We start from the raw sequence: 27,489 nt of genomic DNA, 5'->3' as shown, positions 1-27,489 counted from the left end.
GGAATATAAAAAGTGCAGTTCAAACAAAAAGTATAGAGATTGGAATAAGATTACTAAATGTGACATGCCTGTGTTAGTGCTCTGTATATGTAATGCTCCATGGCACAGTCTTGTTTGCCACTTTTGAAAAGTAAACAGTTCTTTGTACATTGCAAACATAGTGACTTAGTGGTCAGTGGACCCTTCCTACAGTGGGGAAAAAAAGTATTTAGTCAGCCACCAATTGTGCAAGTTCTCCCACTTAAAAAGATGAGAGAGGCCTGTAATTTTCATCATAGGTACACGTCAACTATGACAGACAAAATGAGAAAAAAAAATCCAGAAAATCACATTATAGGATTTTTTATGAATTTATTTGCAAATTATGGTGGAAAATAAGTATTTGGTCAATAACAAAAGTTTCTCAATACTTTGTTATATACCCTTTGTTGGCAATGACACAGGTCAAACGTTTTCTGTAAGTCTTCACAAGGTTTTCACACACTGTTGCTGGTATTTTGGCCCATTCCTCCATGCAGATCTCCTATAGAGCAGTGATGTTTTGGGGCTGTCGCTGGGCAACACGGACTTTCAACTCCCTCCAAAGATTTTCTATGGGGTTGAGATCTGGAGACTGGCTAGGCCACTCCAGGACCTTGAAATGCTTCTTACGAAATCACTCCTTCATTGCCCGGGCGGTGTGTTTGGGATCATTGTCATGCTGAAAGACCCAGCCACGTTTCATCTTCAATGCCCTTGCTGATGGAAGGAGGTTTTCACTCAAAATCTCACGATACATGGCCCCATTCATTCTTTCCTTTACACGGATCAGTCGTCCTGGTCCCTTTGCAGAAAAACAGCCCCATGGTGTTCTTTGGATGCAACTCAGCATTCTTTGTCCTCCAAACACGACGAGTTTAGTTTTTACCAAAAAGTTCTATTTTGGTTTCATCTGACCATATGACATTCTCCCAATCCTCTTCTGGATCATCCAAATGCACTCTAGCAAACTTCAGACGGGCCTGGACATGTACTGGCTTAAGCAGGGGGACACGTCTTGCACTGCAGGATTTGAGTCCCTGGCGGCGTAGTGTGTTACTGATGGTAGGCTTTGTTACTTTGGTCCCAGCTCTCTGCATGTCATTCACTAGGTCCCCCCGTGTGATTCTGGGATTTTTGCTCACCGTTCTTGTGATCATTTTGACCCCACAGGGTGAGATCTTGCGTGGAGCCCCAGATCGAGGGAGATTATCAGTGGTCTTGTATGTCTTCCATTTCCTAATAATTGCTCCCACAGTTGATTTCTTCAAACCAAGCTGCTTACCTATTGCAGATTCAGTCTTCCCAGCCTGGTGCAGGTCTACAATTTTGTTTCTGGTGTCCTTTGACAGCTCTTTGGTCTTGGCCATAGTGGAGTTTGGAGTGTGACTGTTTGAGGTTGTGGACAGGTGTCTTTTATACTGATAACAAGTTCAAACAGGTGCCATTAATACAGGTAACGAGTGGAGGACAGAGGAGCCTCTTAAAGAAGAAGTTACAGGTCTGTGAGAGCCAGAAATCTTGCTTGTTTGTAGGTGACCAAATACTTATTTTCCACCATAATTTGCAAATAAATTCATAAAAAATCCTACAATGTGATTTTCTGGAATTTTTTTCCTAAATTTGTCTGTCATAGTTGATGTGTACCTATGATGAAAATTACAGGCCTCTCTCATCTTTTTAAGTGGGAGAATACTTTTTTTCCCCACTGTATGTTCAATCAATTTTTGCCAGTCTCTTAGGACTTAAAGAAATCCCCTCTAATGCCGAGCATGCAAACACATTACATACAAGGTAAGTTCCCAAATGTATATGATAACTTCATTTTGAGTAACCTACTGCAAAATGTGTCAGTCACATGTTTTATCTGATCTGTGAATTTTCAAAGAACTGTCTGGTGAACAGAATATATGAACCTGTTGATGTTTATCTGTGAACCTCTCCTATTTGTCTCTATACTCTCCCTACTGGGATTCTGGGAATGGGAAGGTGCTCTAAAGATGAATTAGGTTAGTAAACCTCTTACCTTATTGGGTCCCATCAGAATCTATTTTCTATTGTTCTATATGTAAAGTTAACGCATGCAAATAGTATCATTATTTCAAATTTGGATCTTTAAATACAGTCTTTAAAAACTATTTTATAACATGTTTGGAGATTATCAGCTGGTAACATGATTTATGGTTGATCTGTGTTCTGAATAGCTATCCTCATTATTCTCCTTCTGGCCCACAGTGAATGTTGCTCTGAGGGGCAAAGCAGCCCAATCCTCCACATTCTACGGAGGCACTGCAAAAAGAGCCATTGATGGAATATGGAACTCGGCTTATGAAGATCACTCTTGAAGCCACTCTTTGGGAGAGACCAATCCCTGGTGGAGATTGGACCTGCTGGAGACATACCAAGTCACCTCCATCACCATCACCAACAGAGATACTTTAGCAGAGAGGATCAATGGGGCTGAGATCCGCATTGGAAACTCCCTGGAGAACGATGGCAACAGTAACCCCAGGTATGGCACTGCCCTTCATCCTACATCTAAGCATTAGAGGAAAATAATGTTGTATGCCCATGCTGATAGCAGACACCTGAGCTCTGTCACAATTCTATGATTCCTCACATCCTCTCTCTTCACCTGCTTCTCAATAGTATTGAGGAGAAGGTTCAAGGTGCCTCCCCTAGGACTTTTTTATCCAATGGGTTTTGACAGTGGCGTAAAGTAGCTAAGTAAAAATACCTTTGACAACTTTTACTCCACTAGATTCCTATTTTTCGCTTACTTTTCACTCCCATACATTTTCCCTAACACCCAAAAGAAAAAATGGTCCAATTCACGCACTTGTCAAGATAATTTTACTGGGTGACTTTCACTTTTACTTGAATATTTTTTACTGCAGTATATTTACTTTTACTCAAGTATGACAGTTGGGTACTTTTTCCACAACTGGGTTTTAAAAAAGGAGGCGAGGATAGAGGATACATCTTAATGTTCCGTCCAGGTGTGCGTTGATATCCTCCATTCCCGCAGGGGGCTCCACCACATTTCAATGCCACGGGATGCAGGGGCAATACAGCAATGTGTTCCTCAGAGGATACATGCAATATCTGACCCTGTGTGAGGTGGAAGTGAATGCTCATCCTGCTCCTATTGGTACACATCAAAACCTGGAAGAAAATAACCCAGCAGAGTGATCATACTCATATTGAGATCAATCTGTTGATGGTGATGCATTTGTGTGGTAGTTTTCCTTTTTTATTAGCTAGAAATGGTTGATAAGACACAGTATAATTTCACTGTTCATCCCATGTATGTTTCATTGTGTCTTCTAAGAAGAAATGGGACCAACTCAAACTTCAGAACTTGATTTAATTGTTCCTGTTACAGGTAAACACAGATCTATACGACATAAGTATGTTGAATAACTTCATGGATCTTTGTACAGTATTTGTAAGTGTAAACCTTCTATTTCCCTAAAGACAATGTTGCCTTAAAGAAAACTACTGGCCAATCCTCCCAGTACTCCTACATGGGGGGCTCTGACAATGCCGTAGATGGAAGACGTCTCTCCATCTACAAAGACAAATCATGTAGTCCCAAGTCAACCCATGGTGAACGATACCTCCATAACAGTCACCAACATTGAAGACGTTGATCCAGAGATGATCGATGGTGCTGAAATCCGCATTGGAAACTCACTGCAGAATAACGGCAACAACAATCCATTGTGAGGAGCCTCGTCAGCAAATATTGACTTATTTCAATTCTAAAACACAGAGCGCATTTGATGTTTAAGATTTGAGATCAAAAGCTTGATTATACAATGTGTTTTTGTTCGATTTCCTTCTTTAGATGCGCTGTGATCTCCTCATATCCCGCGTGGGTGGTCATGACCTTTCAGTGCAGAAGGATCTAGGGTCCCTATGTGAACGTCTTCTTGCCGGGCTGCAATAAACACCTGTCATTGTGTGAGGTAGAGGTGAATGTGGGCAGCCGTCCTGATGAGGAGCAGACATTATATGGCATCAATTAACGGAAGGGGCAATACATGATCACTTTATCTAAGTTTATAAGCTTGTTAGGGTGACAAAATCATGACATCTGGTCAAATATGACCTATTCCTATAATTACAACACATTTCTTGGTCCTTTTACAGATATGGACAAACATCTTTCCTCTGGTATGTACAGGATTTTAGATACTATTTCTCCGATGTGTTATTGTTGGACATTAACTTGCCTACATGGTAGCTATTAGATGACTTGAAACCATGGCTAACTTTCTCTTAACAGTGTGGGTCCAAAGCCTGTGACTCAAACCCTTATGTACTGTAATGTTTCCTGTAGAGAGGAAGGTGCAAGATATGAAGAGAAGGCAAGACATTCTATGCTCAGACCATAAGACTCGATATGGTAATACAATACAGTGGGGGAAAAAAGTATTTAGTCAGCCACCAATTGTGCAAGTTCTCCCACTTAAAAAGATGAGAGAGGCCTGTAATTTTCATCATAGGTACACGTCAACTATGACAGGCAAAATGAGATTTTTTTTCTCCAGAAAATCACATTGTAGGATTTTTAATGAATTTATTTGCAAATTATGGTGGAAAATAAGTATTTGGTCAATAACAAAAGTTTCTCAATTCTTTGTTATATACCCTTTGTTGGCAATGACACAGGTCAAACGTTTTCTGTAAGTCTTCACAAGGTTTTCACACATTGTTGCTGGTATTTTGGCCCATTCCTCCATGCAGATCTCCTCTAGAGCAGTGATGTTTTGGGGCTGTCGCTGGGCAACACGGACTTTCAACTCCCTCCAAAGATTTTCTATGGGGTTGAGATCTGGAGACTGGCTAGGCCACTCCAGGACCTTGAAATGCTTCTTACGAAGCCACTCCTCCGTTGCCCGGGTGGTGTGTTTGGGATCATTGTCATGCTGAAAGACCCAGCCACGTTTCATCTTCAATGCCCTTGCTGATGGAAGGAGGTTTTCACTCAAAATCTCACGATACATGGCCCCATTCATTCTTTCCTTTACACAGATCAGTCGTCCTGGTCCCTTTGCAGAAAAACAGCCCCAAAGCATGATGTTTCCACCCCCATGCTTCACATTAGGTATGGTGTTCTTTGGATGCAACTCAGCATTCTTTGTCCTCCAAACACGACGAGTTGAGTTTTTACCAAAAAGTTCTATTTTGGTTTCATCTGACCATATGACATTCTCCCAATCCTCTTCTGGATCATCCAAATGCACTCTAGCAAACTTCAGACGGGCCTGGACATGTACTGGCTTAAGCAGGGGGACACGTCTGGCACTGCAGGATTTGAGTCCCTGGCGGCGTAGTGTGTTACTGATGGTAGGCTTTGTTACTTTGGTCCCAGCTCTCTGCAGGTCATTCACTAGGTCCCCCCGTGTGGTTCTGGGATTTTTGCTCACCGTTCTTGTGATCATTTTGACCCCACGGGGTGAGATCTTGCGTGGAGCCCCAGATCGAGGGAGATTATCAGTGGTCTTGTATGTCTTCCATTTCCTAATAATTGCTCCCACAGTTGATTTCTTCAAACCAAGCTGCTTACCTATTGCAGATTCAGTCTTCCCAGCCTGGTGCAGGTTTACAATTTTGTTTCTGGTGTCCTTTGACAGCTCTTTGGTCTTGGCCATAGTGGAGTTTGGAGTGTGACTGTTTGAGGTTGTGGACAGGTGTCTTTTATACTGATAACAAGTTCAAACAGGTGCCATTAATACAGGTAACGAGTGGAGGACAGAGGAGCCTCTTAAAGAAGAAGTTACAGGTCTGTGAGAGCCAGAAATCCTGCTTGTTTGTAGGTGACCAAATACTTATTTTCCACCATAATTTGCTAATAAATTCATTAAAAATCCTACAATGTGATTTTCTGGAAAAAAAAATCTCAATTTGTCTGTCATAGTTGACGTGTACCTATGATGAAAATTACAGGCCTCTTTCATCTTTCTAAGTGGGAGAACTTGCACAATTGGTGGCTGACTAAATACTTTTTTCCCCCACTGTATACAGTATTTTTACTTTTGTTGTACTATAGAGAATGCAATCACTGTTTTAGAAAAGGTTTTCATTGAGATCATTGATTAGTACAGCTATGTACTGCATCTTGAACTGACAATGAACCATTTTTATACCCATGATTTTAATCTTGTTTGTTCTGCCACTGGCGGCATAGCCAGTCAGTCGTCGCAGTGGGACACGTTTGGAGATGCCAACAATGCCATTGACCTGAACTGGACCAATCGGTATCTGGAGGGGTCCTGTAACCACACGAAAGCAGAGATCGACCCCTGGTGGCGGGTGGGCCTGAGCAAGACCCACAATGTCACCTACGTCACCATTACCAACAGAGGGGACTGCTGCTCCGACAGGATCAGTGGAGCAGAAATCCACGTTGGGGACTCCCTGTTCAACAATGGCAATAGCAACCCACTGAGTTATCTTCATAACACAACTTCTGGCTGGCTACACAACCCACTATGTGTCATCCCAGTAACACAACTCTCCCTTAAACAATCCAATCATCTCCATAACTCATCATCATTAACTATGAGACTTTAACCAGACTTAAAGGGGTAATCTGCAATTGAAACAATAACAAACTGTTCTTCCAGCCCAGGGATGGGGCTAGACAAATGTAATCACTCTTAAATTCATAGACATAGCTATGGATGCAAGGACTGACCATCCATGATATCAAACTTATAGTTTGAACCATGTTATGAGGCTATATAGTTTGTTTACATTTACTTTATTTAAGAACATTGGATAAAACAAGATTATATTTTGGGTTCTGACGACAGTTGAACTAAGCTCATGAGGCATTTCTAAGTTATATTCTTCAAGAATCAATGTCCAAAAATAGATTTAGCAACTGCAGTTTGCCCCTTTAAGCTTTCAGGACACTCATCCCTGATCCCTTATTTTGAGCAAATACTGTTTGTCCCGCAATCATCTTATAACATATAACAATGCTCAACATTCCTATACCTGTAGGTGTGCTGTGATTCCATACATCCCTGCTGGGCAAACCAGGACATTTCCGTGCGGTGGGATGTTGGGGCGCTATGTCAACATTCTCCTCCCAGGAAAGAGAAGTACCTGACTATGTGTGAGGTGGATGTGCACGCAAGCATATTTCAGGCAGGTATGAGCTCCATCATTCTGAATGTACACCTTCTCCAGCAGATGCCTTTTTTTATTATTGTTTACGGATACAAATGTTTTACTCCACTCCCTTTCTCCCTGTCTCTCTCCTCCTTTTTGCAGCCCTGCCTTCAACTGCCCCCAAGACAGCTGTTACAGCTCCAAACCTAAACCTAGCCTGGCTGTTGGATCTTCTGAGATCCCTCAGAAGACCTGCTATTCTGAAAGGTCAGCTACTCCTACATCCAATCATACAGTACCCTCCAGGCTAAAATTGGGACCAGAAATCAGAAATCCTTAACCAGAAGCTTGGATTTTACACAATATTCCATACTCACTAAGTAATTTTTCTAAGCAAACCCCATCCCTCATATTTGAATGAAGGCAACATGGCACTGATGGACAGAGCGACCTAGTTGTCCAAGCTAAGCCGTCTGACCCACGCCGAGAACGCCATCGATGGTCGCCTGGACGCAGAGTACCTCTCTGGCTCCTGTGCCCACACCCGGCTCCAGAGCGACCCCTGATGGAGGGTGGACCTGCTGGCTGTTCACAGAGTCACATCCATTACCGTCACTAACAGAGAGGACTGCTGCCCCTGGAGGCTGGACGGGCGGAGTTTCTCATCGGAAGTTCCCTGAAGAACAACGGCAACAGTAACCCTCAGTGAGTAGGCTGAGCAAATATGTTTACAATAAACTACTGACAACTCAGTTCAACTAAAGGACTAGTACATGAAAAGCACAATATCAAGGGTGTGCAAAGCTGTCATCAAAGCAAAGGTGGCTACTTTGAAGAATCTCAAATATAAAATATATTTTGATTTGTTTAACACTTTTTTGGTTACTACATGATTCCATATGTGTTATTTCATAGTTTTGATGTCTTCACTGTTATTCTACAATGTAGAAAATATTACAAATAAAGAAAAACCCTTGAATGAGTAGGTGTGTCCAAACGTTCGACTGATACTGTATATATTTGTTTTTTTAACCTAAAGACTGTAAAAACACCAGCAAATCAGCTCCAAGTGATTTTAGTTTTGGAAATCTGTTCCAAAGTATTCCCACGCATAATAGAGAGATATGTGACCATGTTCTAAGTAAGCATGGTTTGAAATGATTATGTTTTAATAAAATATCTGTTTGTACTTCTTGCGGTCAATTTGCAGTTTACAAATTATTTGTAACTATGTTCCGGCCCCCTGACCATCCGCTCCAGTAAAAATCGGCCCACATGTGAATCTAGTTGAAGATCCCCGTCTTAGAGACTAACCGAGAAAGACTGACTGCTGTAATCACTGCCAAAGGTGCTTCTACAAAGTATTGACTCAGGGGTTTGAATACTTAAGTAAATTATATATTTATGTATGTCATTTTGAATACATTCGTTGAAATGTCAAAAAACATGTTTTCACTTTATCATTATGGGGTATGGGATAGAATAAAATATTTTTAATCCATTTTGAATTCAGGCTGTAACACAACATGTGGAATATGTCAAGGGGTATGAATACTTTCTGAAGGCACTGTATTTCCCCCTAATTCTTATTGTGTGCCCCTCAGAGAATCTAGCCTCCGGTGGAGTAGCGGTCAATTCCTCCCAGTACGACAGCCACGATGCTGCCAGGAATGCCATCGACAGGAAGCGTAACCCACTGTACCATGCTGGCTCCTGCAGCCACACGAAGGCAGAGACTAACCCCTGGTGGAGAGTGGACCTATTGGACACATACCAAGTCACCATCACCAACAGAGGGGACTGCTGTCTCCACAGGATCATCGGGGCTGAGATCAACATTGGAGACTCACTGGAGAACAACGGCACACGACCAATCCACTGTGAAAAAGATAAGATATGATTCATGAAGCCTTGGCTTAGATGATCCACAGCGGTCATGTTTTGGAGATGTTGTGGCGAATTTACCGGTTTACATCAACAATTGCAGGTTTCATGATCAGGAAAAACCTCTGGCTGTATGCTCTAACTTACTGGTATGTGTGCTTTTCAGGTGTGCTGTGATCTCCGAGATGAGAGAAGGGCAGCCAATGGATTTTCCATGTAACATGGAGGGACACTATCTCACTATCTTTCTCCCAGGAAGAGAGAAGTACCTGACACTGTGTGAGGTAGAGGTGTATGGGGGGGAAAGAGATGACCCTAGCCAATCATAAATTACCCCTTTTACAGGAAAGTCCAAATAAGGCCAACATAATGTTACCATCTAACTGCATAACTACTACAGAATCACTTAATATTTTGGGAAGTGTGGAGAAAGTCACTCACTATTTCTTGTCATACCCAGTGGAACCTTTTTTCTTTGTGGGAGGCGGCCCCCATATTATAACCAAATTATAAACAGTCACGTTTGTATTCAGGTGTGTATTCTATTAATAAAGGCTTCTTACTGTGAATTCAGAACCCATTTAAATGAATGAAATATCAAATTCTTTCATAAATGATCAACCAGCACAAACTTTTACTCATTGGTTTGACTGTTAATCAAAAACAAGAGAAAGAAAGATGCTGATAAACATTTTATTTTCAAAATACAGATGAAATAGACAAGCATTAGACAAAGCTAGGCCTGTCACTAGAAATGTTGACGTCACTCAAATTGGTGATGTCAAAATATTTCAGGTTGTGTGGTCACCGCCCAACCACAAAAAACTGGCACTTTGCTTTCAAGATCACTTTAGTACCTTACAGTATATCTTGGACATAACAAAAAATAAAACCCCATAAGCACCTGCAGTGCTATTCGTGAACAGTCACAGAAATAGCAGAATACATTGAAATAAACTTCTAGCTTTCACCTTGCATTTAATTGAAACCGTTACTTGATACTATTACAATTGCTGAATGTTGTATTAAATGTATAAACATTAAACAAAGTCTTGATGAGTAACTAACTATGCTTATTGCTAAAAAGGCTCACCTGTATTGGTGAGATGATTTTTACCCAACAATAGTGTCGCTTTTACACTGGAATGATTACACTGGGGTTGTTGTAAGTAACTTCAATGCCACACTGGTAAAAGGCAGAGTGAGTCACAGGGATTATGACAAGGACACTCCGGTTAAGCGGAGCACTCTCCTGTTTGACCCTTGACCTCATCAGAGTGGCAAAGGGACTTTCACAGTCACAAAAGGAGAAAGTGGTTTTAAGTGGGTAGAGCACACCAGTGCTAACGAGTGTAAAGTGGAGTCCACAGAGTGGCGTAGTCTTTCACAGCTATGGGGAAGTAACCACAAGCGCGTTACAATTCAAATAATAAAAAATTAAAAAAGTGTTGAGTCATAATACATTGTCGAATTCTAATATGTTGCTGTTGTGACATGTGCAAGGCCACATTTTGAGGTGCAAAAAAGGCTACAAATTCATGACGTACCTTCCTGTGTGGTAGAGTACAAAGCAATGACGCTAAAAGGTCATTACGCTAATGCTTAAAATAATGCACTGCTACAAGCTGCAATGGGTGGTTGGAAAAAATCTGTTTGTAGATGATTATATTCCGCTTCTCTTAAAGGTCATTTCAGGTGGGCTACATTAACCTGACACTTGCAGCTGTAACACCAGTAGTTATACTAACTACACTTTGCTTTGGCAAATAACACAATTATAACACACAGCAGTTGAAAAAAAATAACACTGTCTAAATACTGACAATTCTTAATATGCAAAAAAAGGGCATAAAAGTACGAAAACTAAATATGCCTGACATCCAAAATGTACTAATACACACTCAAATAAAATGAATTCAGTCTTTAAGAACAACTTTCAGTATAAGCTTGCATAAAACCAAATTAAATTAAATGCTTATACAACACAAGTGGGGACTCTAATCTAGCCCATCATATCAGTCCACTGTTCTAACAGAGCCTCAGAAAAGGGAGACGTAAAACGCAGCTGTGGCAGTGGTACCTCCAAAGGGAGACAGACCAACAGGAAAAGGAACTATATAAAAACACCACCGGGCCGGAGCCGGTGGAAATACTAGAAGGTAGCACCAAAAACAGGCCGACCCTGCTGTTATCTGAGGTCTTTAGCTGCTTTGGGAACTTTCAGGACTTTGTAAACGTTGTTGTGAAAGACGGTAGTAAAGTGGGGCCTGGAGTCCCTGGACATGAGCGTACAGAGGGGGACTTTCCCAGCGTTCTGAGGGTCCTCCACGTCCCAGATCTCAGGCATACTGCAGCCAGGCCTGGGGAGAGCACAGAGAAAGCCAGGAAGGGAGAAAGAGGGGGGCAGAGAAAGAGAAAATATTTCAGCAAAGAAACAAACTAAAGAAAAACATTGTTTGATTGATTGGCTGCGAAACAGACTGTTCAAAAGGTCACTTTGCAGCAGAATTGGGTTCAGTTCAATTCAGAGTCATTTCAGAGTGAGTTGGAAAAATGCCCTGCACTGACTGGAATTACTTGTTGACAATGTCACAAGAGCATATGACAGTGTAAACAGCAGTGGGTTACTGACAGGAAGGCCACCCAGGGTTACCTGGAGCGCCGGGTGCACCACGAGTCCTCCAGGACGAAGTAGTCCACCTCCAGCTGCATCAGGTTCTTCTTCACCACCTCGGCAGACTTGCGGCTGTACATGGCGTACACCAGCTTGGTCCTCTCTCTGAGTGGAACAGACCACAACAACGTTTAGACAACGCTGAATTGGTGTTAGCCTGGCACATAACATTGATACTACTGTACTAGCTATGTCCACACCTCAGTCCAGCGTCCTCGTAGTGTGGGTGGTTGACGATGGGCCGGCCGGCTGACAGCTTCACACTAGCCATGGTGGGCATGGCTCCAGCAAACACAGCGTCTGCACCACACACAAAACAAAACATCTAAGAGAAGAGTCCACAAAGGAATGGGTCATGATCACTGATCTGAAAGGGACTGGATCCATGAAAGTGAGGTTACCAGCCAATTGCTTTCACCAATCCAACCTAGTCAGATCAGTCAATTCCATAATGAAGGACACCATTTAGAATGATTTAAACTATTATTTTGTTTTGAGCGCCAGGGGCTTTGTTTCAGGCGTAGGATGATGACATCACTCACTGGGCCGGGTGCTGTCTTTGATCCAGTCCAGCAGCTGCTCCTGGGGTAGGTTGCTGAATTCTCCCATGATGCCCCACTGGGCCTGCAGGTTGGCCGCCCCTTGCATGGCCATGATGGACAGGATGCCAAACACCATCATGTGGAGCTTGAACTTCTCCCCTATCCAGCCAAACAACTGACACACAGACAGACAACACATGAGCATCACAGAGAACACTGGTTTGTAGTCTGTCTGTGATGAAGGTCTGTGGTGGTAGTGGTGTTGTGATCTATCTTTGGTACCGTTATGTACTCTGTGGTATCTGTGTGGTGTCAGTGCTAATTGTGTTGTGGTGTGTTGAATCTCATTGAGTCGCGTTGAGTCGTGTTGTGTTGAGTCCTGTTGTGTTGAGTCGTGTTGCATTGAGTGGTGTCGTGTCATGTTGAGTGGTGTTGTGTTGAGTCGAGTCAGGGACTGACCTGTTTGGAGCAGATCAAGGAGGCCATGATGCACATGTGGGGCGTGAGGAAGAGCTTGAGACGCATGATAAGCATCGCCAGCACTGCAAAGGCTATCAACTGTAGGCTATGGTACACCAGCTGAGACCATGACAGAGAAAGAGAGAGAACAGAGAGAGAGAGAGAGAGAGAGAAAGAGCCCAGGTAGAGAATGAGGGTTGAAGGCCACAGGGAGTGAACAAGATTGGGGGAGGGATGGATGGAGGAAGCGAGAGAAATAAATGGTTTGAGCTAGAACTGGTAATAAAGCGAGCACAATTTAACTGGCAGGAGAAAATTGCCTCTGTATGCAGGTAATGAAAATCACTTAGAAGATCATTACTATTGTAGCTGAAGCAGATGAACATTACCGCATTTAAGAAAAAAGAAGGCTTGAATCATATGACATGATGAGACAGCAGTAACATTCAGGGAAATCAGGATGCTTGCTTACCTCTCCTTTTGCTAACATTTCTGGCCTGTGAAAAATTTGAAAAAGTTGTCAAAATGTCAAGTTGTGTTGTCTTTATAAGAATGAACGGGCAAAATGCACACAGGTTTGCCTTTTGACTTGTGCTGTTAAGAGGGTGAGTTTTACAACAGAGAGAGGACAGAGGGAAAGATACTCACTCTTCGTCGTCGTCGTCGTCATCAGGTTTGACAGAATACTTCTCTCCTTCCCTCAGGAACCTCACAACATCCTGGATCGTCTGTACAGAGTAGGAGAATGGACAAACAGTGTCACAAATAAAAAAGGCAAACCTCAGAAGGGATATAACGTTGACCAGGATGACTCCGCCTTCTATTATATGCTAACAGCGAGCATACTCACAGCAAATATCAAACAATTAACCATTTCAATTTTTACCAGTGTCACTATTTAGAAGGCCTCCAGTTCTTCACTTGCAAAGCAAGTCAAGCAGAATAAAAAATGGCACTTGTCATTTTTTGTGACAGTTTTTATTTAGTTGTACGCCTTTTTCTCCCCAATAGGTAGTTACTGTCTTGTCCCATCGCTGCAACTCCTGTACGGTCGAGAGCCATGCATCCTCCGAAACACGACCCTGTCAAGCCGCACTGCTTCTTGACACACTACTCACTTAACCCGGAAGCCAGCCACACCAATGTGTCGGAAGAAGCACCGTATAACCGGCGACCGTGTCAGCGTGCATGCTCCCGGCCCAACACAGGAGTCGCTAGAGCGCCATGGGACAAGGACATCCCGGCCGGCCAAACCCTCCCCTAACCCGGACGACGCTGTGCAAATTGTGCGTCGCCTCATGGGTCTCCCGGTCGCAGCCTGGGATCGAACCCGGATCTGTAGTGACGCCTCAAACACTGCAGTGCCTTAGACCACTGCGCCACTCTGTGTTATTGATTCTGCATTGACACACAATTAGATCAAACGGACACATTTGGACACGCTCGAGGAGATTCTTGAATATTTTTGGAACATAATTCTCTTGCCGTTTCTTCAAGCCTGCCTCAAATATGACAAACTGAGCTCAACAGGCATGTCAAAAGCAGAACGGGAGAAATGACATTTCAAGGATGCCTGCCTTGTTCTCTAACAGTGGATTGTGTGGAGTGCCTGGTGTATGGTACACAAATGAAGTCTTACCCGTCCTGCTATGACAGTAACCACCAGCATGTTGATGGGAAGCAGCAGTGTCTTGATGTAGCGCAATGGGGTCTGAGAAGAGCAATGTTACACACGTCATATCGACTGGAGAAAAACATTTATTTCTGACACACACACACACACACTACATGACCTTTACAAAATTAGTTGCCAAATACTATGAAAGGATCCCTTCTAACACTAGTACCATGTTGCTTTGCCAAATATGGCCAATAGTGTCTTTCATACCTCAATTTCCATGAAGTCAAACTCAGCAGCACAGGTATACATCATGGTGTCAAAGTCCTTGTAGCTGGTGAACTTGGACTTTATTAAGCTACTGATGTGAGCCTGGGAGAGAGAAATTGTTGTAAAAATAGATGCAATTTCAAATAGTTTGCATATTCCTATTTACTTGTATTCCTATCATACTTCTGAGTGACGGCTTGTTTCAAAATGCACATTGATTCTTCCAGAAAAGGGCACCAAAATGTAAGACAATATAGCTAGGTTGTTTCAAATGCACAATAATATTTTGAAAGACTTACATCATCAGAGGCTCCAAAGATGGCTGACAGCATGAACTTGAGAATGACGGTGGAGACGACCCATACCAGGCCCTGCATGACCTGAGAGCAGACAGACAGGTCAACCAGGAAACACACACGTGCCCTCGCACATACACAGTCTTGTTTTACTAAGCTTGTGGGGACACACAATTGATTCCCATTCAAAATCTTATTTTTCCTAACCCCAAAACCTAACCTTAACCCTTAACACTAATTCTAACCCTAAACCCCATAGAAATAGCCTTTTTCCTTCTGGGGACCGGCAAAAGGTCCCCAGTTTTTGTTTGTTTAACATTCTTGTGGGGACTTCTGGTCCCCACAAGTAAAGTTAAACATGTTCACACACACTTATGTGCTCTTACCCATGTGATGAGGCCAGGTTTGAAGGCTTCTGCAAATTTGTCCCGCAGGGTGATTATTCCCTGCAACCAGGAAGGAACTGATTTCTACACCATACCATTTTCAACATCACACCATGCTTAACATAAGACACATCCTCTACACATTGAAAGCATGAGGAGAGTGCTAGTCCAGCTCACCCAGATGGATACCAGCGAGGAGGCGTAGAATGATGTCAGCAGCATGGAGTTCCCGAACATCAGAACAAAGCACACAGCAAGTGTGATCTGGAGATGGAATCGGGTGCAAAGAACTTTGGTGACATAGTCCGAGTCGATATTCACGTAATAATAAGGAATTCCCCTCGACCACACCCACAAATTGGGGAAAATAAACATAATTTCCCAATGACCCCCAGTGTAAAAGAGACAACTTTGTTGTAGATTTTTTGTATACAGAAAAAGAAAAGAAATGCAGAAAAGCTGCTGTGTTGCTCATTATACATGTAACCAGGTCAAAAATCCTGACCTACGGTTCGCAATGCTTCCAGGTAGGGAAATAGAGCGAGAAGAGCCCTATGGCTTCAGGCTATTCAGTGTGGGAAATGTGGGGACCCAGTGTCCAAGTAAGCGACACGTAGCTACAGTATGTGTGTGGAAAACATTTCATCACAGGTAAGACATTTAACTTGTTTAGTAGAGTATTTTTTAAGCCTTCAGTCACCGTCTTAATGCTACTATTTGTAGCTGCATAGTCCGTTATAGTCTGTTTGTTTGTGTTGTTGGTGTTGGCTAGCTTAATGTTCTGGTCGGTAGCCGGTCAGTAGCACTCATGTGGCTGCTAGCACCGCCATGAAAACAGACATGAGGGAAGCTCTACAATATTATGTGTTTCTAAGTAGTGAGAACACTCGGGAGCAGGCAATGTTGAAAAGTCATCTTTAGACATAATGTGCTTTTCTTAAATGTAGTTTTGTAATTGACTAAAACAGGTTGACAACAAGGAAATTGCATTTGAAAAAGGTTACATTTTTGCTGTGAGCCAATGGGGTAACCTAAGTAACCACAGGTTGTTTTCCCCACAGGTGGGCAGGGCTGCGACGTTCTATCGAATACCGACTGGGACTATGAAAAGAGTGTGTGAATATTATTTTTTTTACTGTTGTCATGGCACACAGACACACCAAACTTGTTTCAGCCAAAGTGGGCTTAACAATGCTGTAGGTCGTCGAGGACACAAGCCTGTGTGTGTCCCCGTTTTCTTCACGCTGCCACTTCTTGCCAGGCAGATGAATTATTCACAGCCATATGTCCTCTTTCTTCTCTCCTCCTCCAATGACACAAATCTCAGCATCATCTTAATACAAAGGGATTCTTCTCTTATCTCCCCAGCACACTGGCCCCAGCCCGCTATGCTAGCCACGCTAACAGCCTGTGTTGCTGAGACGATTAGGAGAGCTGGAACTGTGGTGGAGGAGTAACGTAGCTACGGCCAGAATCACACACACAGATAAACACACTCCTTGGCAGAACGCACAGCCCTGTTTTACGATGCACGGCCACGAGTACAGGTTAGTTAGGAACCAGAAAATCCATTTACCATGTGTGTCACTAGGAGGGACTGCATTTTGGTGGGGCTGATGTATCCCAGGATGTACGAGGCAAAGAGAGAGGCCACCTGAAACAAGTACTCAAACGTGTAAACACAAGCAATAAGTAGTGTCTACAACACAACAGTGAAATGACTGCAATAAAGGGTGCATGCTTACTTTCGACGACAATACACATTGTAAGTAAGCATTTCACGGTAAGGTCTACACCTATATTCGGCGCATGTGACAAATACAATTTGATTTGATGTAATAAGTACTTAGATTACAGTGTGTTGTAAAATCCCCATATAGAAGGATCTGATTAGGATAGGGAACTGTAGCTAGCTGAGGGATACTTGATAGCAAAGCTGTTGCTAAGCAAAGATGCCAGCAGATCCCATTAGTGTGAAAGACTAACCTTTGACGCTTTTGTCTGCCTCCCCTCCAGAGTCTCTTTTTCTCCATCTGTCTCACACCCTCCCTCATTTTTCAGTCTGTTGCTTTTTTTGTTATCCTCTTCTCCCTCTCTTACAATGTCGCTTTAACGGTCTACTCTTCTCCCTTTCTCTCTCTCTCTCAATCTCTCTTTCTCCTGGCTCAGTCTCTTTTTCTCACAGCGTCCCTTCACTCTATCCCTCTCAGTCTTCCTCTTCTCCACCCCTCTCACAGCCTCCACCTTTCCCTATGTTTCTCTCTTACCTGGGTTAGCAGCACAAACTGGGCAAACTGCCAGGGAAGCATGAAGCACAAATTGGAGATGCCCAGCGCCCACATGGCCTTTCTGCTGGGGTTTCGTGTCCTTTGGAGAGATAGATGTGGAAAAGGGCAGGAGGCGAGAGGTAAGGAAATCCATTAACACAGGCACACACTAACACTCCCATTCAGGCTGCCTCTAGATAGAATGTATCAGTCACCAAACCATCCACTCACACTGACAGCTTTAGAGAAGAAGTTAACATGGTCAAATAGCAGACACTGACTCCATGTGAACAATGCGGGAACGTAACCAACAACCTTGGTATTACCAACACCAAGCTTTACAAATCAGATATCTGGACCACAATGAATTGAGATCATAACAATTGCAGAGCACTCAATATCCTCTACATCAGTGGTTCTCAACTGGTTTTTCCTCAGACCCAAATTGAATTAGGTTGTCTCAGTCGCGACCCAATATTCTTATCGTGAAAAAGAATCGCCAAAATACAATCTTGAAAAAAAAAGGAATGGTATATTGATAGTTAATATAGCAATTATATGACAAGGGAACAACATTCCCAACTACCTCGTTCATTGTCAATAATTACATTTTGCCCATATTCTTGATGAAAAATGTTAATAAAGTCACCTCACTGGCTTGAGACCACAAAATCAACCAAAATAGTGCTGCTAATAGCTCTATATTGAAAATACTGTGATTTAAGAAAAAATGTTCAAGGATGAAATTATAAAAATATGTAAGTACATTATCATTTCTACACACTTTCTACCTGGTTTAGTTCAGACTGGAGTATTTTTTTATTTAAAAAAACAAACATTACTCGTCCCATCAAAAAGCTTCCGCGACCAAACTTTGGGTCGCAACCCACCAGTTGAGAATCGCTGCTCTACATTCCATATCACGAGGCAGCCAGAGAGTATTGATAAGAGAAGGAGAGAGAAAGGAAGGAGAAAGGAGCAGAAGGAGGGATTGTGAGTTACCGGAGGATGTGGGTGAGCAGTAACATCTGCAGGACCAGGAAGGGATAGGAGAAGCTCTCCCTCAGGGGCGGAGTCCACATGACCCGGGTGCTCTGGGACACAGAAACACACACACACACACACACACACACAATCCCACTTTATTTTGCGACAACACATTGTTGCGTAGGAGGGGATTTTCTGTACCGCTACGCAATCAATCAATGACAACTGCGAAAAGCTATTTGTACATAAAGATGCATCCAGTAATCTCATCCAGTACATTTAGTCATCATCCTACAACCCACACTGCACCAATGATCCTATAATAATGATGCGGATACATTCACACTTCTGCGTTGAAACCAGCACAGACTGAGAAGGCCAAGGAGACAAGTGGGTGGGGACTGGGGAGAGGAGACAGGAGAGCTGAGAGTATGATTGAAATGTCAGTATCTAATGGTGTGAAGAATACAATAGAGAAACCACTCAGCCCATCTGATACTGGCTGAGACAGAGCTCCTTTTGATGGCTGCCTGCATTGTATCCATCCCCCATCTCCACCTTCACCAGTCTACCTCCACGGTCCTGTACGGTACACACTCACCTCTCCATGGTTGAAGAAGAAACACAGCACCGTGACCATGCCCCCAAGCCGACTACCACTAGAGAGAGGAAGGGAGGGAGATAAATGTTTTCTTATTTGATCAGTCTTTGTTAAAACATTAAACTGACTAAATGACTTTAAAGTCCTAATCTGAACCCTAACCGATGCAGAATCAAAGGAGGGTAAAGGTTAAGTTACCTGAGGTAGGTCCCGTAGATGAAGAACAGACTCATCATCAGACCGTTGAGGAGGAACACAAAGGTCACGTAGAAGTAGGCGGGGTCACCCATACCTGACACACACAGATAGAGAGACTATTAGGATTGAGACTGGCAATGGCAAGGACCTTGGATAGCCAAATACCATAACTTCAAAGCACTGATTCTCATGCCCAGGGATTCTATTACATTACTATATGTTCTTCTATGGCCATGACCTGAAGTCCTGGACAAAAATGAGTGAGAATATTGTTTGCTTGTCATATTACTGTCCCAAACAAATTACCTTACTTTTAGAAGATGTTTAGTCAACTGATGGAATGCCTCAAAATAAGATGTTTGAAGCATGATGGAATATTGATTGATTGACACCTGACACATGGCACGCTCATAGTGAAAGACAGGCCTAATGGAAACCTTGAAGCCTTCAGTCGCCGTCTTAATGCTTTCCTGAAGTGAGAGGCTTTCTTTCATTTCACTACCATAGAACTGCTGAGGATAAAGGGCTATTCTGAGTCTGTTCTAATTTGCTGTGCACTCAGCTAGTGGAAACAGGAACAAAAGGCAGGCGGCACTTACATGTACAGCAGCACCTTCAAACTACATAGTGTGCTTTCACAGAATTCACACCTTAATTAGAAAGAACTGTAACTTGCACCAGTCTTAACTATATGCCTATATGTATATATATATATATATATATATATATATATATATATATATATATATATATATATATAAAACACTGAGAAGTACCATGTCCACGCATATAACATGCTATGGAGTGCTAATAAGAAGTCAAGAGAACAGTTCAACAAGTAGAAAAGGGGAACAACCTCCCCTCACAAAACACCTCCCCCATATTCATAGATTTCATTGAAGTTGGCCCTGATAAATGTGTTTTGTGAAATAAGAAAAGCTTTTCCTTTCTGCAGCAGCTCAATAAAAATGCAACGAAAGCAAGAAATAGCCTAATGGATTGCAATTATTCATAAGCTAAGCAACTGTATGGTATTCCTATGGGAGACACAGATCTATATTTTCCTGAAATTAACTGGTATTCAGTCAAACTTGCACATTTGGAAAGCCACGATTCAGAAAAATAACATTGATCCAGTGCAGTGGAATATATTGTGCTGCTTGAAAGTATGTGAACCCTACAGGGCTGGTCATTGTTTTGCTATAAAATAGTAAAATAAACATAAATTCCTTATCTAAACCCCAATTCGTAATAAAAGACATTCCAAGTAAATGACAGAAGAAAAAAAAAAGATATATTTTCATTGTTTATTTAACAATGTGGTTTATTTAACAGAAACTCAGATTTGATGTGTGCATAAATGTGAACCCCTTCAGTCAATAGCTTGTGGCACCTCCATTAGCAGCAATAACTTGGACTAAACATCTCCTATAGCCAGTAATCAGTCTCTGACATCTGTTTTGAGGGATTTTTGCCCACTCCTCCTTACAGAACTCAGCCAATTGAGTGAGGTTTGAGGGGTGTCTGGCATGAACTGCCCGCTATAGGTCCTGCCACAGCATCTCGATTGGATTTAGGTCAGGACTTTGACTTGGCCAATCCAAAACACAAATCTTCTTTCTCCTGAGCCATTCTTTGGTAGACTTGCTTGAACGCTTTGGGTCGTTGTCTTGTTGGAAGACATTACATTTACATACATTACATTTGTCATTTAGCAGACGCTCTTATCCAGAGCGACTTACATACATTTTCATACTAATCTCTTCAAATTCAATACAATATTCAGGGTCTCGCGAATGAGCTGCTTAGTTTGATACACCGACCACACGGTTAACAGCTATAGGCAGTAACCTGCCCTTCAGGGTCTGGAGAACATGTTGGGAGTAGGTCAGCAACCTGATTCTGCACCGCAACGCGTCAAGAGAAAACACAGGACGGGCAGCCATTATGGTGGGAAGCCCCTCCACCGCTCTATGGAACCAGAGGGCTGTGTGTGATGGAGGAGTCTGGGCCGTAGGCTACAGGTCATGTGGTCTCAGACTGACCAACCAGACTGCAGCACACCTGAGGGATGGGGTGAGGGCAGTTCACACAGACTGACACCAGACTGCAGCACCCAACTCCTGAAGAGGTGATGGCAGCCTCGGATATCATCGACTTCCTACAGCCGCCCTTGTAGGCAGACCGAAAGCCTCATTTCAGAACAGACCAGCCTCAGTGCCATCAGAACCCCAAAGGTATCGGGTCATTTTATGACGGATGCATTGTGCAGGTGCAAAAGACCCATTTTCGGCCCAGCTTTAGCTCCTTGACTGATGCCCTGACGTTCTGTTCAATAATCTCCTGGTATACCTCAGAATTCATGGTTCCCTTAATGATGTGGAGTTGTCCAGGTCCAGAGGAGGAAAAGCAGCCCCAGATCTTGACATTTCCACCACCATGCTTGACTGTTGGGATAAGGTTATTTTGGTGGTAGGCAGTGTTGGGTTTTCACCAAACATAGCAGTGTTGATTGTGACCAAAAACGTCAATTTTGGACTCATCGGTCCAGAGAATGGACTACCAGAAATCTTCAGGTTTGTCCAGGTGGTCTCTGGCAAAGTTAAGATGGGCAATTTGGTTCTTTTTTGACAGCAGAGGCTTCTTCCTAGCAACCCTCGATTCAGTGTTCTTATTGTTGAAGCACGCACAGTTACCTGAGATGCAGCAAGGGAGGTCTGCAAATCTCTAGATGTTATGTTTGGATGGCTTTTGCCTGATTTATTATTGTTCTTGTAGCTCTTGGGGATATTTTGGAAGGGCGTCCACTTTTAGGCTGAGTTGCTGTCATGTTAAATGCTCTCCATTTGTACATTATTTGCCTCACAGTGGACTGATGGAGCTCAAATATTTTTTTGATGATTTTATAGCCTTCCCCAGACTGATGTCCTCTGAGATCTCCTTTCCTATCGGCATGGTGTGCTTTGCATTCACCTGGATGGGTAACACCAAACTGACCAGGTTTCTTATCTCTATTTATCAGAGTCCCGCCCAAACTCTTTGCTAACGATCTCTCCTTTGATTGGTTCATTTGGTAGATAATTATTTACCCACCTGATTCTACTTACCTACTTGATTTAACCAATGCAACTTAATTCACTTATTTTTGCACCTGCACTAATTCCTTTTTAAATTTTGTTTTTCTACTACTCATGATTTCCTCTACACCAACATATGGTATTGGTAAATATAAACCTGTTGTCAGATCAAAAAGACTGGTTCTGATTAAATTAAGATTTGATGGTAAAAACTGAAAGAATCTGTAATTGCACAAGGGGTTCACATACTTTCAAGTAGCACTGCATATGTTGAATTAAAATCTAACAGTTTGGCTTTGTGTCATCAAGCAGTCCTCTCTCTACAGAGTGGAACACTGGCGTTATGCCAACTTTCAATTTCATATGCAGCAATAATGAGTTTTTTTACAACTAATATTTCAGATGAACCACTTCAGCTGGATGGCACAGGAATAACACTTGTTTTCTTTATTATTTCCCATAGTGCTGGTTCGATTGCGTCCGGCCTAGCGAGTTGTGTGTCTGTGTGTGTTCAGGTCAAACAAGACTGCATTGGTACCTTCACAGCCGTCCACTGCAGCCATACCCTCTCCTCTATTGATGGACCAACACATCTTGGTGGGGAGTCCAAAGAATTCCATTATATCTGTGTAGATTCTGTACCAGCTGGCCAGGACAACCTAGAGAGCAGTGGAGGAAGGATTTCAGCATGAAGACCCTCAACAAAGTCTGTTGTCCAATTAAATGCCAAGGATGTCCATTTCCACAAATGTTACCTCTGGATAGAGATTGAACCTTTTCAGTGTGTTTATAACCAGTGGGTACTCTGTAAGCCGATCGTTCATGACCAGATACAGGCCGTTGAGAAAAGTTGGGGCCTCAATGATGGTCTTGAAGTAGGAGTAGTATAAGCCCTAGAACAGGATCATATAACAAATTGATTAAATTCCCACATAAAAGCCCTGATCAGGTATTGGCTCATGGCCTGCTACAGAAACAAGGCTCTAAGATTTTGCAAGACACAGTATCAAACACAATCATATAGAATAGGTCATCATTATTTAATTAGTTTCTTCTTGTCATCTTTCAACAACACAAGACTTACCATTTCTGTCCGAAATGCCATTTCCTTTTCCAGTCCTGACAGATGTGAGAAGTGTCTGTCATTCTCAAAGAGGCGTGAGAGATGGTACCTACACAAACAACAAATAGGCTTTAGGGATATCTAGTTAGCTAGCTAACGTTAGTTATCTACAATCAATGTACACAGGACACATTCAAGACTTTGAAGTACATGTCAATGACCTGAACTGTTGTTAGACACGAGGTTAGCTACTTACCAATGTAAATACCCAGTCAGAGCAGCTATAAAGAAGAGACAGAGAAACAGATAAATATAACTAGTTAATGATATTAGGAAAGTTGTGGGGTTTAATCATAGTTCTATTATGAGTTAGCTAACTAGTTAATAATATAATTACCGTTAACTAACTACAGTAACGTTAAATTGGCTAGCATAATTTGATAGCCACCAATGACCATGGCACAGCCTGGGATAGCAACCTCAGAAACGTTAGCTGTCGTTGTGGTTGTGCACTGTGAGCTAGCATTAGCTAGCAAACTAGCGTACGCTACTGTTTGCTAGCTAACGTAAGCTAACAGCTACGTTAGCAACATAGTTACAGTACTTGTAGCTAGCTAACTAGCTAGCTACTGTAGATGTGTTGTTGTGTGACACTTACCAAGAACCAGAGTGATTCCAAGTTTCACAAAAGCAGACGGAGTAAGGCCAAGCTTACTTCTGATTAATGAAAACCCAGGAAATAGTCCATTCTTATTGTGAAGCAAGCTGTTGAAAGAGGTTCCTTTGCCTGATCGTCTACTTTTCCCGGTTCCTGGCGATACAAGCGGACTCCTGTCTCTGTCGTTGACGTTGGCCTGCGGCGGTTGATCCTTCACGTTTTGTTTTCTAGTTTTTACGACCATATTTTCATAATCGTAAGTCTTCGGCTGTGAAAGACGTTTTGTATAAGTAACTGGATGGGTAGCTTCTATCCACCGCTCAGGGTCTACACCTTTTGCTTGCTACCTGAGTGATGCTGTGTTCACTGCACAAATCTTTGAAATGTTCGCCCCCAACTGGAGTTAATACAGACTGCATGCGTTAGTAACCATGGTAACGCAAATGTCAGTTTGTAGTTGGAACACTTCAGTTCAAAATGTAGTTTTTCTAACGTAAATAGAATCCTAATGCTACAGTGGCACATACCAGCAGAATCCCTGCTGGCAGACTCAAGACCTCTCTCTCTCTCTCTTTCGCGTTCTTTCTTTTCTACTTCGATGAGGTTTAACGGCCATTGGCATCCAATAAATGTTGCATATACTGCCACCTACTAGACTGGAGTATAACTCCCTTACACTTCGCTTTAATTTTTAAAAAATACAATCATCTAACACTACACTCACAAAAAAGTATAATAATAACTACCATACTCCACTATTTAAATCTATGTATTCCTACTTCAAGCCAACAGCCTGAAAGGATAGGACACCACCACTTAACACACCCTGTAACTCTTCTGATGTCAAGTCTCGCACACCCAAATAACTCTCTGCATCTGCCACCACAACCTCTATTTTCTGCGACTTACATTCCATCCCTGCAGTACAGTTGATAACCATTGTTATAATTGCCAAAAATCCAATCTTACTGAAACATATATCACTTGTTGGTTTATCCCTCTGTACTGGTACAGATCTACTAATCACACCACTCCTTTCAGGATCCCACCCACTTGACCCATCTTCCTCTACTTTCTTCACTGCCTCAGTATATGACAACTTCTGCACTACTCTAACCCTGGAAACCTCAACCTGCCTCTCTCGCACCGGACATTTCGGATCCCCAGCCCCATGGGCACCCCTACAATTAACACATACCACTACTTTCCCCAATGCTACACATTCCTTTGTCTCATGCCCTATCTGCACACTTCTTTGGAACCTCCCTCCTACACACTGCTGCCACATGCCCATAAGATTGACACCTGTAACAACGTAATGTATTCAGCACAAAAGCTCGTACTGGATAACTTATATATCCTAACATCACTTTGTCGGGCAAAACTCAAAAGAACAGACAATGACTCTTCTGTTTCTCCACTCACGCCACCCTGTCTGCGTTGCACCAAATGACGAGCATCACAGACACCGGGAATCTTCCCCTTCAGTTGGTCAGCTTTCACATTTACCGCTAACCTAGTAATCACGCCTTTCAATGGCACCCTTTTCTTGAGAGCAAAACAATTCACATCTCTTTCCCCCATTCGTTCAACACGGAGCTCTTGCTCCCTCTGACCAGCAGAAACACAAACAATTATCACTAGACCACTTCTGGTTACCCTCACCGATTCCACAGCACCCAACTCTGTTTTCACCCACCCTGAAACCACAAATTGATCAGCCAAATGGCAAGGGTCCACTTTCTCCAAAAACTTCACTCCTACTGTCACAGACTCATCTTTATCCTGACCCTCGGTGCAAGCCTCGGGCTCCGAGAACTTCACCACACCGACCACCTCCGATACATCGCCCTCATTCACTTCCATTTCTCCTCCTGTCTTCAACTCACTCTGCTTACACTTTCTACCATTCTTCTTTAACAAACCATGTCCCTTTTTTCCGCCATTTTTAACTGACTCAAGCTCACCCTCTTCCTCCCTCTCTCTCTTAGACCTCCTTTGCCTCTCTTTTTCCCTCCATTCTTCCTCCGTATTCCAAGTATAACTCTCTTTATGATAGTATGGCAATAAGCACTGCCTCATTGCCTGCGACCGTAATGGGTCCGCGGTCAAACGACCACCCCTCATCACTGTCAAACGCTCCCTAAAACACTTCAGCGAGCAGACCTTTCTAATTGACCTGGCCCGGGTATCCTGGATGGATATTGACCTCATTCCATCAGTAGAGGATGCCTGGATGTTCTTCAAAAGTGCTTTCCTCTCCATCTTAAATAAGCATGCCCCATTCAAAAAATTCAGAACAGATATAGGCCCTGGTTCACCCCAGCACAAAAACATCCTGTGGTGTACTGCATTAGCATTGAACAGCCCCCGCGATATGCAACTTTTCAGGGAAGTCAGGAACCAATATACACAATCAGTTAGGAAAGCAAAAGGCTAGCTTTTTCAAACAGAAATTTGCATCCTGTAGCACTAACTCCAAAACGTTTTGGAACACTGTAAAGTCCATGGAGAATAAGAGCACCTCCTCCCAGCTACCCACTGCACTGAGGCTAGGAAACACTGTCACCACCGATAAATCTACGATAATCGAGAATTTCAATAAGCATTTTGCTACGGCTGGCCATGCTTTCCACCTGGCTACCCCTACCCCGACCACCAGCTCTGCACCCTCTGCTGCAACTTGCCCATGCTCCCCCGCTTCTCCTTCACCCAAATTCAGATAGCTGATGTCCTGAAAGAGCTGCAAAATTTGGACCCCTACAAATCAGCTGGGCTAGACAATCTGGACCCTTTCTTTCTAAAATTAGCCACCGAAATTGTCGCAACCCCTATTACTAGCCAGTTCAACCTCTCTTTCGTATCGTCTGAGATCCCCAAAGATTGGAAAGCTGCCGCGGTCATCCCCCTCTTCAAAGGGGGTGACACTCTAGATCCAAACTGTTACAGACCTATATCCATCCTGCCCTGCCTTTCGAAAGTATTTGAAAGCCAAGTTAACAAACAGATCACCGACCATTTCGAATCCCACCGTACCTTCTTCGCTATGCAATCTGGTTTCCGAGCTGGTCATGGGTGCACCTCAGCCACACTCAAGGTCCTAAACGATATAATAACTGTGATCGATAATAGACAGTACTGTGCAGCCGTCTTCATCGACTTGGCCAAGGCTTTTGACTCTGTCAATCACCGCATTCTTATTGGCAGACTAAATAGCCTTGGATTCTCAAATGACTGCCTCGCCTGGTTCACCAACTACTTCTCAGATAAAGTTAATTGTGTCAAATCGGAGGGCCTGTTGTCTTGACCTCTGGCAGTCTCTATGGGGTTGCCACAGGGTTCAATTCTCGAGCCGACTCTATT

The 27,489-nt window shown here is 42.9% G+C and overlaps 1 protein-coding gene and 1 pseudogene across 1 annotated transcript; one reads left to right on the top strand and one right to left on the bottom strand.

Moving 5' to 3' along the window:
* The first annotated feature begins 1,990 nt into the window (after positions 1-1,990).
* LOC123481186 lies at positions 1,991-9,360 on the top strand (annotated as a pseudogene).
* A 349-nt stretch (positions 9,361-9,709) lies between these two features.
* LOC121543156 (probable C-mannosyltransferase DPY19L1) lies at positions 9,710-24,682 on the bottom strand. Its single transcript, XM_045216759.1, has 22 exons — positions 24,127-24,682; positions 23,725-23,749; positions 23,490-23,577; positions 23,161-23,298; positions 22,944-23,064; positions 19,329-19,422; positions 19,131-19,188; positions 18,545-18,636; positions 17,543-17,642; positions 16,852-16,929; positions 15,453-15,539; positions 15,276-15,335; positions 14,893-14,973; positions 14,594-14,695; positions 14,345-14,416; positions 13,354-13,433; positions 13,178-13,202; positions 12,706-12,825; positions 12,247-12,421; positions 11,905-12,004; positions 11,684-11,809; positions 9,710-11,390 (listed from the first exon to the last, which is right to left on the bottom strand). Exons 1-22 carry the CDS (start codon positions 24,368-24,370, stop codon positions 11,219-11,221), a joined length of 2,238 nt encoding a protein of 745 aa, XP_045072694.1. The 5' UTR covers positions 24,371-24,682; the 3' UTR covers positions 9,710-11,218.
* Between the last annotated feature and the right edge of the window lie 2,807 nt (positions 24,683-27,489).

This window comes from Coregonus clupeaformis, unplaced genomic scaffold (assembly GCF_020615455.1).
Source record: "Coregonus clupeaformis isolate EN_2021a unplaced genomic scaffold, ASM2061545v1 scaf0790, whole genome shotgun sequence".
NCBI classification, from domain to species: Eukaryota; Metazoa; Chordata; class Actinopteri; order Salmoniformes; family Salmonidae; genus Coregonus; species Coregonus clupeaformis.
The sequence above is the reverse complement of the archived record's forward strand: the minus strand, read 5'-3'. Positions and strand labels throughout refer to the sequence as shown.

What these genes read in the sequence shown, in the direction of transcription:
- LOC121543156 (XM_045216759.1), bottom strand. Translation starts at nt 24,370, where the DNA reads ATGGTCGTAAAAACTAGAAAACAAAACGTGAAGGATCAACCGCCGCAG. An exon ending in TGCAGTGGACGGCTGTGAAG is followed by an intron (nt 19,423 to 22,943) that starts GTACCAATGCAG and finishes TGTGTGTGTCAG; the next exon opens with GTATGGGTGACCCCGCCTAC. An exon ending in TTACTGTCATAGCAGGACGG is followed by an intron (nt 13,434 to 14,344) that starts GTAAGACTTCAT and finishes TACTCTGTACAG; the next exon opens with ACGATCCAGGATGTTGTGAG.